General features: G+C 40.5%; 1 protein-coding gene across 4 annotated transcripts in view; it reads left to right on the top strand.

The window, feature by feature from the left end:
• Positions 1 to 16806, top strand: part of MAP3K7 (mitogen-activated protein kinase kinase kinase 7) — a 100477-nt gene extending 83671 nt beyond the window's left edge. For 2 of the 4 annotated variants that reach the window (XM_082250243.1, XM_082250241.1), the window contains 5 exons: positions 3487 to 3551; positions 5551 to 5662; positions 9056 to 9117; positions 15441 to 15556; positions 16134 to 16806. In XM_082250243.1, the coding sequence (XP_082106369.1) occupies positions 3487 to 3551; positions 5551 to 5662; positions 9056 to 9117; positions 15441 to 15556; positions 16134 to 16314 (536 nt within the window). In that variant the 3' untranslated portion in view covers positions 16315 to 16806. Of the gene's footprint in view, positions 1 to 3483; positions 3552 to 5550; positions 5663 to 9055; positions 9118 to 15440; positions 15557 to 16133 lie in introns of all 4 variants that reach the window. The other 2 variants (XM_082250242.1, XM_082250240.1) reach the window with 1 other exon arrangement.
• The last annotated feature ends 547 nt before the right edge of the window (positions 16807 to 17353 follow it).

The following is a 17353-nucleotide window of genomic DNA, read 5'->3' as shown; positions in this document are numbered from 1 at the left end:
AAAATATTTATATTTTTCTATTTAATTCGTTTTTATTGAGAATTTCAAAGGCATACAAAACAGTTCAAACAGTACATATACAGGAAATCAACAAGAAAATAGAAGTACAACGATGTACCTTCAGGTATACAGGCTCACAACAAGTAAGGGAATAAGAGCATCTCCGCTGACGGTAGCGCCCTGAAAAACAGTCAGTAAATCTCGATATAGTAAGTGCACCCAATCCTCCGGGTCCCAGTGCCCAACAGATCCAGACACCCCCAATGAGAGCTCAAACTGTGTCCGAGCTCTTGAGAGGAACACAAGAAAAAAAAAAAAAAGGAAGCTCCATCGCAGAAATGCAAGCGAATGTATGTTAGAGCCAGATAGACAACTCGAAAAAGTTAAACACAATCGAATGAAGTCTAACAAAATTTACTACCAGTAAGATCATAATAGTTTTCATCAAAAAGTAGTCAATCTTGGACATCTCCTGTTTAAGAGAAGGGTTCTGGATAGTGTGTAGCCCACACTGCCACACATTCAAGAAGCGGGTGAGTGAGCCACTTGAATAGGCAAAGAATTTTTCGTAAGTGTAATGGTTACTTTATTAACGAAATCCTTAAGCTTTGGTGCTTCTATCGTTTTCCACTTTGAGGTGATCGATAGTCTTGCTGCAATCAAAATATGAGTAATTACTGCCCGATATTGTGTAGGGAATTGCTCAATGCCCAGATTTAAGAGTGCTAGGTCTACTTTGAGGGGGAATATCATCCCAGTGATTTTCGCTATTAGGCAACACAGTGTTCCAGAAACTTCAAGACAATATTTATATTTTTATACAGAATTGTATTATATGTGACTTTTTAATTAATTTAAATGAATATGCATTTATTATTATTATTGCCACCTTTAGCGCAAGAAAAGCTCAAGAAAAATGTATCCCTTTAAATTGTGTGTGTCTTCACACTGGTCCTTTCATCGTGGTGTTAAAAATCCTGCTTGCTGCATTTTTGGTCAGCGAAAAAACTGCACAAAAAAAGCAGCTCCCTGTTAAAATGCATTGAAAAGGCATCAACGCACCAGTGTTACATTTTTATACAGTTTTATACGGAGTCACATGGCCTATGAAAAACACACCATACGCACAGTAAAATCACCACAAAATTGTGTGCATTTTCTGTGCCATTATCGGCACCTTTTTCTCTTATTGGCCGAATGCCGAGAACACCAGATTTGTCGCTGAAATTGCAGTGAAAGGTGGTTCAACTAAGTATTGACTAAAGTAAAGGGGGCTGAATACAAATGCACGCCACACTTTTCACATTTATTTGTAAAAAAATGTTGACAACCATTTATCATTTTCCTTACGCTTTACAATTATGTTCCACTTTGTATTGGTCTATCAAATAAAATCCCAATAAAATACATTTACGTTTTTGGTTGTAACATGTCAAAATGTAGAAACTTTCAAGGGGTATGAATGCTTTTTCAGGGCATATAGTTTTGGTAAATCTAAAGCAAGATTGTACAAGAAAATTGTATAATGTATGGCCAGCCTTAGTTATACAGTTAAAAGATCATGGCAGAGTAGCAGCCTCTGAACCACGTTTCCAAGAGCAGAACCAGTGTAAGCAGGTGTAAGGCCCCTTTCACATGGGCTGTTCGATCAGGTCCGCTGTCAGTTTTTTAGGCAGACCTGATCTAACCCTGGATTGTCCTCCATGGAGCGGGCACAGGTCTGCTGACACTGCCATCTGAACCGATCCTGTCCACCAAAAACAGATGGTGGTCCTATTTTCCATCGGTCCGACAGATCTAATGGAAACGGACAGGCGATCCGTTTCCATCCAATTACCTTATAGTGGAGAGCAGGACTGTGTCCGCTCTGCATTGCGGAGCAGAAGCAGACCTATCATCCCTCGCTGAGCAAGCGTATTCTTGCTCAGTGGGGGTGCCCGTGTGAAAGGGGCCTTAGGGTCTAAAAGTACAGGATTTTTGATCTTTTTAGGACTTGGTAAAAAAAAAAAAAAAATTAACCCATTTTAATTTAGCCTTAAAATCCCTAAGTTGGTGACTTGGTACTTACAGCTTGCTACAGATTAATAAAAAGTACCAGTCTTAAGCATAAATGTGCAAAATCCTGTAGATTACAGAATAAAGGCAGTTTGTGTGGGGGGGGGGGGGGGAATGCTGCTCACTATACCTACTTGATTGACAAGAGCTTAATGATTTATATTGTATACAGCAAACTACTTCAGTGCAGCCCTGGAAAGCATGTAATGAAAATCAGTGGTTATGCCCCCAGTTCTACTAGGTGCATTCCATGTAACCTTGACTATTCAACTGCAAGAGCGCATTCAGAATCGGGCACATCCTAATGGATGTAGAAATCAAAAAGGCCAAACACTGTAACTAACACCCCTATACACTCTCTGTTTAGGTTTTTTAAAGAAGAAATAAACGCAGTTGTTGGTGATAGATTTAAACTTAGACCTATTTACCTGTCTCTCTAATTTATTACATTTTACATTCTAATTGTAAAAGAATATCCTTTCAAAATATGGCCTGCTTTGCAATATTGAACTTTGGTTTTCCACTATTTATAATGTTTAGAATAGGATGTTGTTGTAGAGGGTAAACCGATGAGACAGATTTGTGGTCATTCTAGAAACTGTCAGCTCCTGGGGTGGAATCCATAGCAAATGTTTGACCTACAGCTACTATGAAACAACATGCAGTTGTGCATTGTGAAGAAAGAATTCAAAGCATTGTCTCAGCTGTTGCTTGAAACCATCCAGGATTCCCTTCTACTTACTGATTTCCCTCCTTGCACAAAACACAAACATTACGTAATGCCTTCTGAAAAGAAAAAAATGCTTGTAAATGCCCTTGGTGGTTTACACATTCTCTTCCCTTAAGCATGTGTTGTGTTAAAATATCCCTTTTATTATTATGAGCATAGATGGCAGAAGTTTGAGTGCTGCTAGCAGGTGATAAGCAGGAGTGGATGAATACTATATTCTCTAACATACTGACAGCAAGATGTGATTTTTACGTAACTGAGAGAGCTGTAGTGTCAGTGGGGTTAAAGCTATTTTTGCTACAGGATGAAAGGAGACCTATGTTTGGCATTTATTTACTAAGGTAAAATGAAAGCAGTTCAGAAATCTTTGAGGTTTGCTGTAGACACATTAGGTCAGAAGCCTTATCACGTAAGGTCCTGGAAATAGATGCCGTCATCAGCCTTGGACAGCAAATGCACAGAAGATGGTGGAAGAGAGAACTGCCTGTTTGTGTGCTAGGAGTGGTTATTGTCTAGGAATATAGTCTGTTGGCCACTTCTTCTCACTTTGAAATGCTGCAGCTGTCATTCGTGCCTTGTGTCGATCCCTTGATTTCTTTCGGCCTTTGGACATGTACAGATTTCAAGCTTCCACATTTGCAACCCTCATTTGCATGTGAGGGCAGCATTTGGTAATTCATTTTTTGTTTATTATCCAGCAGGCAACGGGCAGCAAAGGCGCAAATCTGTTCAAGACGTCAGCATTATTGGAACTGAGTCCAGTCAGGTGAGGAACACTGATAGCCTAGATGAATATGTAATTGCATTTTCCTTTGTTCACCAATTATTTTAAATGAATGTGTGCAATTTAAGCTTTATAGTTCTATGAAATAGTGTAAGAGCCAATTCACACCATGAATGCGCTGTGCGTTCCTGTGCGATTCGCATGCGATCTGGGTGCAGTGGGTTTTCAGCCCATTCAAATAAATTGTGCTGGACTGCAACTTTAAAAAATGCACTGTACCATGCGATCCAGTGCAGGCACACACTGTGTTTTGCAACTGTCGCTAAGTTAACACTGATACCTCCTTCAAATCACAAGCGCAATGCGTTTTGAAGGCGTTCTGGTGTGAACTGGCCCTAAAAGAAGCAGTAATGTTTTCTGTAACCTGAAATTGTATAACATTGACTTTGGGAATCCATAGCTTTGTAATTGGCCGTTATAATGCATTGTACAGTCTTGTATAACTATCCCATCATAACATAAGTCATCATTTACGTATAGACAGTCCTAGTATGTACACATTTACCATCCTTGCAATTAGTTTACGTAAACCTTTCCTTTGTTTTACATGTGTAAAACTTACAATATGGATAAGTAGCAGATGGCAAATAGTATAATATACACAACATAGATTTTAGCATCATGAAAATGTATTTAAGATGATAAAACCTATAGTTCTCTTGTACTGTTTGTTTTTGGAGCTTTTTTATTTTTCCTCCACATACAATAATTATGTATAGCCAATTGACATACTTGCTGTGTTTCTCAACCTTTTTTTTTAGTCAAGGCACCCTTTAAAAATTATGGACAGTCTCGAGGCACCTTTAAAATTATAAACAGTCAATGGGAAAGAGTAAAGATATGGAGATATATATATATATATATATATATATATATATATATATATATATATATATATATTTTTTTTTTTTTTTTTTAAGCTACGAATTTATGGGGTTTATATTGATATGTGTAATAAATGAGAATTGTAAATGTAAATTGTACCTTTTAATAAAGATTTAAAAGTGAAAAAAATAAAATTATAAACAGTCTGGAGGCGCCCCATTTTAAAATGTAAAAGCTATTCTAATTGTACATATTGCAGCAACATCCACAAGTCCAAGAAGGACACCCACCGTTGGAGGTGATTTATTATTCCAAAGCAAATACACTTTTTCAAACTGGTTCTGACTAGTATTCCAATGTTTCTCTGCTCTCTGTTTCTCTCCATCACTCAGCTAATGTGACCCCAAAGCTGATGGAGAGGGGCAGGGATGCTATGCAGGCGACTGACATCCTCCCTATCGACTGATGCCATTGGTTGTTAGGACACCAGCAGCTAGAAGGTTGTAATGCTGCACAATGAAAACCTATGATTTGGTGTAACTAAAAAGGCAGCCTTCATCCACAGGCCGGCTTGTATACAATTTTTGTGCAATTTTTAGGCATTTTGCCAAGGCACTCCTGAAGAAACCTCAAGGTACCCTGGTTGAAAAAGGCTGCCTTAACCAAATGTTATCCTCCTCCTCTTTTTGTGTGTCATTTTAACATTTAAAAATCATTTTATTTTTTTAAGAATTTTAGGTAGGGTGAGAAGAGGAAAGGGTGAAAAGAAACCAGCACAGGAACACAACATAACAAATAGTACTGTTTAAGTGAGGTTTCTGGACATGAAGCGGTCTCCATGAGCGTGAACAGTCAGTGTGAATACAGGAAAAAGCTTCTGCAACCAGATAGATGGATAGCTTCCAAAGAAAGGAATAAACAAGTTGGAAAGATACCATAGGAGGGCATGTTCAGGGGATGGATGGAGTTGCACAGAACAAATTTATTTCAAATCTACATTTCCCTATATTTTATCAACATTTTTTATGCATTTACTATGATTTCTGTCAATGCCTTTTTTGATGTCATTGCTACTTCACACCTATTTAAACAGCTAAAATTAACCTGCGCTGTAACCTTGTAATGGTATTATTTACTCTTCCTGTGTGCCATTTAGGAGAGTAGAAGTAGCAGCCGATCCTCAAGTCCTAGTGTGAGGATGATTACTACCTCGGGACCAATCCCTGACAAGCCTCAACGTGGTATTCCATGGGGTCCCGAAGATTCAGGTAAGCAGATATCTTTACAGTCTGCTCTCCTGTAGATCTGTTGTACTAATGGTCTTGAAAACTTCCCAATTTGTATTTTAACAAAAAGTATAAATGTACTGGGTCAAAAGCAAACACAAAGATCCAAAGAATTTTTAAAGAGGTTGTAAACTCATTAAAAATGTTTTATTTTTTTTCCAACCTGAAAGAGAAACACATAATGAGCTAGAATGCATCGCATACTAGCTCATTATGAAATACTTACCTTAGAACGAGCCCCCGCCGTGCCGCCCGCTTACCTGTATGACGGGGCGACATGTTCAGTCGCCAGTCTTCCGGGATCGCGGCATCCGGCCATCTGATTGGCCAGACCCGCAATTACGTTACTCCCGGGCATGCGCGCGGGAGCCAACAGGCACGGAACGGGGCTCTGAAGGAACTGCACCAGCGGCCGTTCCTTCAGAGCGCATGCGCCAGTGATGTCACTGGCTGCATGTAAGGTAAATATCTCCTAAACTGTGCATGTTTAGGAGATATTTACAGTACCTATAGGTAATCCTTATCATAGGCTTACCTATAGGTAAAAGTTGCAGAGGAGGGTTTACGTCCTCTTTAAAGGACAACTGTGCTTTCCCCCACAGTCAGAAATACCCTGTGAGTACACTTAAGCTATTTAACATTCCATTATGATTTATGTTTTTCAGCCATTTGCTCGCATTCCTCTCCCAGCTGAATGACAGTGTTAACAAGCATTAGCCAGGTTCACAGCAGCTTCTGTCAAGCCTCTGACAGCCGTTAGAGAGGAGACAATCATTTGTCTCTGAGGAAGCACTTCCTGCTGTACTCCACTGCACTTCCCCCTGTACACCACCACGTCCTTATTCCATGCAAGCCAAGCGGTGCAGAGATATCTGCTTGTATTGCAAAAGATTTCAGTAGCTACCTTTTTTCCTTTTCTCACTTTCCCTGCCCCGTGCGGTATCAATGGAAACTGCTAGCTCTGATTTCACAAGTGGATGGGAAATGTAGTCTGGGAATGGAAGCCCGATTATCATCATCCCAGTCTAAACCACACCTAGTTGCTGAATCTATTAAGGTAGACTTAAGTGGACAAATTTGAGAATTTAAGTTTTGGCCAGATTGCATTTTTGGTATGAATTTATTATACTGAACTTGACTTGCATAAGGTACTTTTTTTTTTTTTGCTGCAACTATGGAAATGTGGTGTTTCAGTGCTAGAGAAGCCTCTCCTCCCCTCCCCAGTTTACCAGTTAAATGCTCAGTCTGCCAAATTTTGTTCTGGTTTATGAGGCTGTTTGTTAAAACGTTGCAACTATTTTTGCCGTATAGGGATATTCTCACCTATAATTTTTGCTTCATGTTTTTTTTTAGTAGAGTTGTAGGCAAAACTTTTTTTTTTCTATTTTCATAGAATAAAGTGAGGGTGATAACCCCTGTTAGGTGTGTTGTTTTTTTTTTTTTTTTGTTTCTTTTTGCCATCTGTCCAATTGGGGAGAATTACCTTCACTTTCTGTCACATAGCCAAAACAGGAAGTGAGACGAAATCCCTGCAAATTAAAGAGAATCCCTTGGGGTCACCAGAACTAGTGTCCTCATTGGAAGATTTCCATTTTTCCTATTACATTTCTGGGGACAACCCAAAATTTTAGATTTTGTTTTACTTTCAGTAATAATGGTAGACAGGACAAATAGAGAGGATGAATCTCCCGGGCACGGACAGCAATAAAAAGCTAATGGGTGTTCTCTTCCATCCCTACTCTATCCAAACAAAAAGAGTTTTGCCTTTATTTTACTTTAATAGTTGTGCAGAGACATAAGTATAAGATCTAGTTTTTACAGTAGACCAGGTGAACCCATTCTGCTATTGATTAACCACTGGTCTACTCCTCTTTCTGACCAGGCCAATTTTCAGCTTTCAGCGCTGTCGCGCTTTGACAATTGTGCGGTCATGCAACACTGTACCCAAACAACAACAACGTTGTTATTTTTTCCCCTCAAATAGAGATTTCTTTTAGTGTTATTTAATCACCGTTGGGTTTTTTATTTTTTTGCTAAATAAGCGAATAAAGACCGAAACTTATAAAAAAAATAAAAAAAAATTTCGTAGTGTTTTAAAATTTTACATACAGGTAACTTTTATCCTTCACTGTTGGGAACTGATAGGCTGCACTGATATGGTGCACTGATGAGGCTGCACTGCTGGGCATTTATGGGCATGGATAGGCTGCACTGATGGGCACTGATATGGTGCACTGCGAGGCAGCACTGATGTGTACTGATATGTGGCACTGAGGCGGCACTGCTGGGCATAGATGGTTATGGGTAGGCAGCACTGATGGTCATATTGATGAGGAAGCATTGGTGGGCACTGATTGGCAGCAGTGGTGGGCCCCGATTAGCCGCACTTTTGCAGAAGCTGATTATCTGCTCTTTTCTCCTCTCCTCCACACGCGGACAGCGTGAGAAGGAGCGCTGAAGAGAGCCACTAACCATCTGTTGACATTGTGATCAACTGTGATTAGACACAACTGATCACGTGGTAAAGAATCACTAATTGTCTCTTTATCTCAATCTGTTTGGCAGTGTCTGGAGGCTCCCAGTAGCCTACACCCTGTAGCGGGCGCGATCACGGGAGGCTGTCATATGTTGGCCTCCCAGAACTGGACGACCACTCTGTAGCCATCATTTGGCTATAGCGCAGTCAGCAAGTGGTTAAGCTTTGCTTTGGTAGAGTATTTTTAGAGAAAATAGAAGATGTTATGCTATGTTTTTTCTGGACTTGCTTCTTTTGTAGCCAGTGGTACAGCATTAAAGAGTTTAGCCCAGGATATGAAAAAAAATAAACTACATGTTAAAGTGATTCTAAAGTCTTTTTTTCTAAAAAAAATAACAAATTGCCTGCTCTGTGCTGTAGTTTTGCACAGAGCAGTCCAGAACCTTCTCTTCTCGGGTCCCTCTTTGGTTCTCCTGGCTCCTCTCTCCTGTTGAGTGCCCCCCACAGCAAGCAGCTTGCAATGGGGCTCCCGAGCCGAGCTGTGTGTATCTGTTTAGACACTGAGCTGTGGTTCGGGCCCACCCTTCTCTCTCCTCATTGGCTTACTGACTTTGATTGACATCAGTGGGAGAAAATTGCACCGCTGCTGTGTCTCAGCCAATCAGGTGGGAGAGTCCCAGATGGCTGAGGGACTTGTGGACATTCCTGGATCGAGAATTGGCTCAGGTAAGTATTAGGGGGCTGAGGGGCTGCTGCACACAGAAGGCTTTTTTATCTTGATGCATAGAATTCATTAAGATAAAAAAACTTCTGCCTTTACAACCACTTTAAGTTATTTTATGATATAATATTTGTGCTGGGCTTACTGCATAGTTCCAATACCTACATTTACGTTACAGATACCAATGGATCAGATAACTCTATACCAATGGCATACCTTACACTCGACCATCAATTGCAGGTTTGTAAAAATTTTAAATTTATAGATGTTATAACTATTTAAGTAAAGGGAGATATTTTCAAAAGACAAGCTAGTAGGTTAATTGGCGTTGCCTAAATTGGCCCTAATGTGTATGTTCATGTATGTAAGATACAGACCCCAGATTGTAAAATCCTTGAGGATGGGGACTGTTAATTTGTGAATCTTCAGTATGTAAATTACTGAATAAATTGTAATACAAAAATGCTGTCCTTAAATAATTATCTGTTAATCTGTGTAATAATATAGTGTGCAAATCGTTTTGGTGGTTTACACTGACTAGGAAAGTCACTTGTATGGCTGTCTATTAAGTACAATTTTGGATTTTTTTTTTTTGTTTACTTCCGCCCAATAATCCGCTAGGAGTTACACATAGTAAACTTTTTGATGAGTTGTTTGTTCTCTGGTCCATTTATAATATGACTGTTTCTTTAGCTTCCCCAGCAACTCATTACAGCAGTGCACTGTCATTATTCCAGTAATCATGACTTTTTAGGTTATGCTTTAAACTTTGACTCTGTAATCTTTTACATGCAAAGCAAGTGTAGAATTGAAGACCACATCACTGCTTTAGTTCTTGTATACAGAAGGAGAGGGTGAGATTACTTCTGCTGCAAAATCTTACTTTTCAGACCACTTACAAATATGAAAATTAAAGCTAATAGACTTGTGTTTACCATTGTCAGTCATCCAGTGAGATTAGGGCTTGCTTGAATAAGATCACTACAGGAATTTTAACTGAATTCTAAAAATGTCACATTAGCCATTATTTCTTCTTTTACTCATTTCTTAATGTAATCATCTTTGGTATATTACCATTCAGGATGGTTAAAGCCAGTGCTAAGCAGTTCAGTATAATAGGTTTTATCAAGGAACTGTAGTCAGTACATAGCACTGATTTTCAGTGAAGACAAAAAGGTACTTTTGAAATTACACCTCCATCCTCTCTTGTTGGGATCACTAGCTCTGCGTAAAATGTTCTCTCTTCCTACCTATGCTGCTTAACCAATGTAAAAAAAAAAAAAGTTTACCTGTTTTTTTTTTTTTTTTTTTTTCCAGTCTGGCCACATGATCCCACAGCTCTGGGAGTACCAGGGAGCACTCGACAACGGCTGGGAACCATGATGTCACTCATAGGTTCCCATGTTTCAGCCTTTATCCCACGCTCCCTCCTCTCCCCTGCATCAGCTCCTCACTGACAAAGGAAAGCCAGAGCTGTGGGATCACATGACTGGAGTAGACTAAAAATGGGTAACTATACACACGTTTTTTTACCGAGATTAAATCGGATTAGTGTTAAATCTAACACAATTAAGTAAACAGGTGTTACTAATATCCGCAGCACTTGTGTGGGACAATAAGTAAAGTCCACTAGCTCACTGAAATGCAGTGTGGATCAAATACCAAGATAAACTATATACAAAAACCAGGGAAAGAACCTAAAAGAGGTACCTAATGAGATCTAAGTAGTTGGACTTAAAAATGTTAGACCTTTTTGAATCAATATGCAATAAAAAAGTTAGAAAAAGCAAAACAGTATAAACTATAATTGCACCTGCAAAACCTCCACCCAACACCATCAGTGGCAATGACAACATTGTCTCCGCTTTAAATCTGGGTATAGGATTGTGTATATGGGATTGTATGGTTGGATTTTCAATACTGTTTTTTTTTGTTTGAACCGGATGGACTTGTGTCTTTTTTTTCAACCTGACTATCTATGTAACTATATAAATCCAAAAGAGTCCTCACGAGGAACTACTAACTGTCAAAATAACTACCCAAGTAAACATCCCTCAAAATTACCAAATCCCTGAACATTTCCTAATTAACTATTTTATTGCATATTGATTCAATAAAGTATAACCTATTTTAAGTCAAACTACTTGGATCTGATTAAGTACCTTCATTTTAGGTTCTTTCCCTGGTTTTTGTAAACCGGATAGGTGGCAGGAGAAGGGAGGAAACATTTTTAAGCATAGTTGGTGTTGGACTTTAATTCCACTTTAAGTTCAAATTCTGTGAACGTTCATAGAACTGCCATTGAAACAGTTTCTGCTGATGCGGGAGATTAATTTCAGAGCAGACATTAACTAGCTGAAGCAACGCTGCCCAGGTAACGTCTGACAGAGCACCAAGGATTTGGAGAGGATAGGGGGCTGTATTCCGGTTACTTTTTAGCTACAAAGTATTTTAGAACAGCACCACTCAGGTCTGTCATGGACTAATATTTTCCAGAACAACACACAGCTTATTTCTCTTTAGTTCATAGACGGATACAGCGCTCCATAAATCATAATTACTGTTTTGTTTTGTTTTTTTTGCTTCCTCCAGGAGTAGGACTAGGTAGAACAAAAAACACCAACCTACGCCCATGGGCCGTCCTCAGCTTGGTATATAACCCCCCCCCCCCCTCCCTGCTCTAGGTAATCAGTTTTAATCTGTCAAGTCAGGATTAAGGACATAGGCTCCCGGCTGGGATCTCTGGTCCTAGCAATTTTCTCTCCATCCTTGCATCTTTTTTGTTTTTTCTCTTGGGAGATCTACAATCAATTGCCGGGCCCGGCCAGTGAGCGCGTGCAGACTGCAGCTACGCGCTAGGTTGGCCGCGGTCACTTGGCCGATAGCTTCCCTACTTCGGTGGGCAGCGTTACCCACACCATGGAAGGGTTAAGTACAGTCCCCCCTCTCCCCTTTTGGCGTTTTTTGGGGTGGACGTGGGTAACCTCCAGGGACCGTCGGACCTGCCTGTGGGTTCCCTCCTCCCATCCTTAAATCCCTCAGTGAGCTGGGCTTCCCCCACTCCCTTTCCCCCCTTTCTGGACCTGGAGTCTTGTGAGGGTCCCAGGGCAGAGAATGCAGCAGAGACCCCTGGGGTTTCCCCACTATCCCCACTCTGTAAGGGTCCTGGGATAGTGTGTCCCGGTAGTCTGGAGGGGTCCTAGTGTAGGAGACCCCTAGGTGCATGCCCTACTGTTTGCATTGTGGTTAGAGTGCAGGGTGGTCCCAGTGAAGAGACTGGTGCAGAGTGCACAGCAGAGTCTCTCCTAATATGTGTCCTATCTTCGGGGGGGGGGGGGGTCCCCTTGCAGAGGACGCAGGGAAGATCCTGGCAGCATGCTTCAGCATTTGTAGCTGATGGTGTCCATTTTCCCTTAGGCTGGCTTACCCCAGAATGGCAGCTATGTTTGTGTAGCCTGTTGATGTCACCGGGCCCATTTTCCCTTAGTCCAGGAGACGCTGGAGACGACCGAAGCCTCGTGGGGATGTTGAAGCTCCTCCTCAGTTTCCTCTTGCTGTGTCCGGGACATATGAACAGGGATGGTGTCCATGATGATGCTGGGTTCGAATTCTCAGCACTTCTCCAGTCGGTAGGGTGTGTCCTTGGGGGTCCCTGTTACCTCTCTCTCTCTCTCTGCTGATAGGTACCCTGAGCTTTGAGGGGATCCCTTTTGTGGTGCCAAAAGATCTTTTTTGTACTGCAATGTCTTCCTTTTTTAATGGAGCCTCAGGGTCCTATCTCCCCCACTGACCCCCTCATGGCGGTGGCAGGTCCCTCGAAACCCCAGCTTCCCATAGTTGCACTGACGGTGGTCCTGCAGTCCTTAGTGTCCCGGGTGGAAGTGGTGTGTGGGCAAAGGCCTAAGAGGAAGCGTCCCCCGCCTTCCCCCTGCTCAGTCTCTCATCTCATTCTGAGCCTGATGCCGCCGCGGACGTGGTTTGTCCAAGGGGACTTAATATCACACCCCTGATCCCGATAGTGAGGATGATTCCTCCCATGGTCACAGCAGCAAATGGAAAAAGCGTTGGTAGACGCACTTATCACTGCAGTGCGTGAGACTTAAAAAAATGGAGGATGCGGCTGATGTAGCCACGGACGTGGCTGTGTCGTTTGGTATTCATAAGTCACCTCATACTCCAAAGGTGTTTCCTTTATGTGCCTTATTTTGACAGGTTTTCCTGTAAGGAATGGAAAAAACCTAAATTACCCTTTTGTGGTCCCCAAAGTTTTGCTGTACGTTACCCTTTTAAGGAGTTACTTTTTAAAAAAGTGGACTTGTTCACCAGTGGTGGACCCTCCTCTTTTCAGGTTGAATAAAGCAGCCATGATCCCAGTAGAGGAAGTCGCAGTCCCTATTTGGTGTTCCATAGGGATAAAGTTGTTCTTTGTCCCTGTCCATCATTCCTGCCCAAAGTTGTCTCTGACTTCCACCATTTGAATGAGAACATTATGTTGCCTTTCTTGTGTCCCAAGCCAGCTCATCCTAAGGAATTTGCTTTGCATACCTTGAATGTGGTTCATGCGATTCGGGTGTATCTGGCAACTACTGAGTCCTTCCGGAGATCAGACTCGCTTTCTATGGTTACGGATGGACCAAGAAAAGGGCTGGCCGCTTCTTTGGCTACCATCTCCAGATCGATCAGACAGACGGTGTCTCAGGCCTATTCCATTAAAGGTCAGGTTCCACCTTTACCTGTCACGGCAAATTCTACTCGGGCGCTAAATGCTTCTTGGGCCTTCCGTCATCAGGCATCAATATCACAAGTTTGCAAGGTAGCCACTTGGTCACTGGTGCATACCTTCACAAAATTCTATAAGGTAGATACTTTAGTATCTGGGGATGCTTCTTTTGGCCACAAAGTTTTTCAGGCTGCTGTTTAACCACTTGCCGACCGCTCACTCGAGCTCTACTGCGGCAAAGTGGTTAGTTCCTGTCCAGCGACGTAGACCGACGTCGCTGGACTCCTCCCCTTGTGGGCAGCGCACGCGCAACGCCGGAGGCTCGCTCCCTCTATATTCAGTCACAACGGGAGTCGGGCAAGGGGAGGAGCGGCGGTGATCACCGCCGCTCTTCCACGATCGTCGGGGAATCAAGTTTGGAGATCCGCCCGCTTGTGTGAACAAAGCAGGCGGATCTCCTAAGTGACAGACAGTGACAGATTGCAGGGTTCAGCATAACTGAACCTGCGATCTGTCCCTGTGTCACTCAGTCACCTCCCCCCACACACGTTAGTAAGCACCAGGCATACATTAACCCCTCCCTCTCCAATAAAATTAACCCCTTCCCTGCTAGTGTCATTTTTACAGTAACAGTGCATATTTATAGCACTGATTACTTTAGTAATATCACTGGTACCCCCAAAAGTGTCAAAAATGTCAGTCAAGGGTCCGATCTGTCCGCCGCAATGTCGCAGTCCCGCAAAAAAAATCGCAGATCACCGCCATTACTCATTAAAAAAAAAAAAAAAACACCAAAAATGACAGAAATCTTTCCCTTAGTAAACACAATAACCTTTGCGCAAACCAATCAAAATACACTTATTGTGATTTTTTTTTTACCAAACATAGGTAGCAGAAAACAAATTGGCCAAAAATTTAAAAAAAAATTTGATTTTTTAAATTTTTTTGGGGGGGAATTTCATATAAAAAAATTTGAAAAATATTATTTTTTCAAAATTTACGCTCTTTTTTTTGTTTATAGCGCAAAAAGTAAAAATCGCACAGGTGATCAAATACCAAAAGAAAGCTCTGTTTGTGGGAAAAAAAGGACGTAAATTTCGTTTGGGTAAGGCGTCGTACGACCGCGCAATTGTCAGTTAAAGTCGCACTGTGCCGAATCGCAAAAAGTGGCCTGGACGTAAGACCGCAAAATCCTCCGATGATAAAGTGGTTAAGAGGAGCGGTTTCCTCTTGAGGGGTGTTTTTCTTTTAAACTTTTTTTTATAGGTGGAGCTCCTGTGACCCGATTAAGGCTCCTGTGGCCTAGTTAAGGGCACTTATGTTTAGCCTTGAGTTATTTTCCCCACCCCTTTTTTTTTTTTTTTGTTTTGGCACTACTTTTGGACATCCCAGTAGAAATGATTTATGGAGCACTGTCCGTCGAACGAATAAGATGGGATTTTTGTACTTACAGTAAAATCCATTTCTCTAAATTCATCGATGGACACAGAACCCACCCCTCTATGGAGTTCAGATATTTCTAATACTGCTTGCTACAAAACTGATTACCTAGAGCAGGGGTGGGGAGGGAATATATACCAAGCTGAGGATCACCCATGGGCCTACCTAGGTGTTTTTTGTTCTGCCTAGTCCTACTCCTGGAGGAGGTAATATAACCCAGTAGTTATGGTTTATGGAGCACTATGTCGATGAACTCAGAGAAATTGATTTTATTGGCAAGTACAAAAATCCCATTTTTTTAAGAGCTTACAGGTATAAAATAGTTTAGGCACATTTTAGCAGGATGTATTGTATAAATTTAGGAATAAGTTGATTGGTTTTATCACATCTGATTTATTTTCAGCCTCTTGCACCATGTCCAAATTCCAAGGAATCTATGGCCGTGTTTGAGCAGCACTGCAAAATGGCACAAGAGTATATGAAGGTTCAGACTGAAATTGCATTATTATTGCAGCGAAAGTAAGTATCAATTTCTGGTAAATATTGTAGCAGATTTTGCTTTTTAAATTTTTCCAATGAAAGTTTTTAACACGCTTTTTTTTAATAAAAACTTTATTGTAAAGGGTTCACATGTATTCCCAGTACCTACTTTGTGAGACAACCCAATTTGTCTTTCTTCCCTTGTATATTTGCTAAATTTTTCTAATAAAATTATATTAAAAAAAGCAGTTTTATAGTAAAAGATTTAAGTTGGGAAGCTGTTCTTCAGAGCAGTGTCACAAATGTTTCCTGAATATATGTTTAAAAGGAGGCAAAAGTTAACGCCAACAGTGTCTGCTAGTAACTATACTTTTAGTAAATGGATTTGAGAACATCCTGATGTTAATGAATATTGAAGCTTTAATACTGGCTCGGCTCTTTTTTCTTAAAACATACAGTTCAAGTACCCTGCTTGAAGATGTGCGTATTTTTTTTTTATGTTTTGGAAGATTTTAGTAGTTGACTACAGAAAGTAGCTAGTGTTTTAACATGCATATTGGGTTTTAGCAGTTAGAATTGTGACATTTAATTATTTATCTTTTGTGCCATGTTATAGACAAGAGCTAATAGCTGAACTAGACCAGGATGAAAAAGAGCAACAAAATACATCTCGTCTGGTACAGGAACACAAAAAACTTCTAGACGAAAACAAAAGTCTTTCTACGTATTATCAGCAATGCAAGAAACAGCTGGATGTCATTAGAAGTCAGCAGCAAAAGAGACAAGGAACTTCCTGATCATCTAAGGCTGTTTACCTCTTGGTGTGACACCATTATGGACAACTTGCAAACTTTTCTTCTTTATTTTGGGCATGAAGATGGATATATTCTTGAATCCACACATGAAACTGCTGGATAAATACAGCAAATAAGGGATTTTTGTGAACTATTGATGTGTGCATGTTTCATGCCTATGGGAAGTCCTATTATGTTATATATAAATAGTTTTTGATTTTTTTTTTTTTTTTTTTTTATGCTGAACTTTTGCTTCTAAAAGAGAACCTCAGATCCTGCTTTTAAACATTTTTTTTTTCTGTTAACAAAGTTCATTTTACTAAGCTGGCTAACACAGTTGAAGAAAGAAGTCTTCAGGTTATTTCACATGCTCAGTGTTTTTCAATGTATTCCTTCAGTTCAGTAATTTATATTTTACTGTCAGCGTGCTGAAACAGCGTTGGGGTAAAGGTTGTACAATTAAATAAAGGCAGTTTTATTATATAAAAAAAGAAATACACATTTAATTTTTCCTGCGCAGTCTGCATTTGGTGGTGATAATTGAACTGCAGTAAAAGAATATCATGCTGTTAAGATAATCATTCCCTTCTTGTTGGGTCATGGGATATTTTTAAATTAATTATTGAAATTCTAGAAGAGCATGCAACTATCTGTAAGTCTCTAAAAGGAATAAAACTCATGAGCTGGTAGATTACTCATCATAAAAATAAATACAATTATTCACCAGAAGTGAACTGGCTATTGTAGTCACAAGGAAAATTTAATTTCACTGTATGTCAGCAGTTTCTAAATGCTAGAATGACTCACGTTTAATAGGAGTTGTGTGTTTTTAAGCTGAAAAATATTTATTTGTACCAATTTGGGCATTTTATGTAAAGTATGGCATAAGGGAGCAATAACAGTATCTTTTGTTTTAAGAATTCTACAGTATCCAGATTAAGAAATTGCCAATTCCTTTTGTCTGTCCTATGAATGGAATGTCACCCCCCCCCCCCCCCAGTGTCTCTAAAAGTCCTGAACTCCTGTCTGGGTCCCAGCTGGG

Source organism: Pelophylax lessonae (assembly GCF_965119305.1).
Source record: "Pelophylax lessonae genome assembly, chromosome: 3".
NCBI lineage: Eukaryota > Metazoa > Chordata > Amphibia > Anura > Ranidae > Pelophylax > Pelophylax lessonae.
This window is presented reverse-complemented; position numbering and strand designations above follow the sequence as displayed.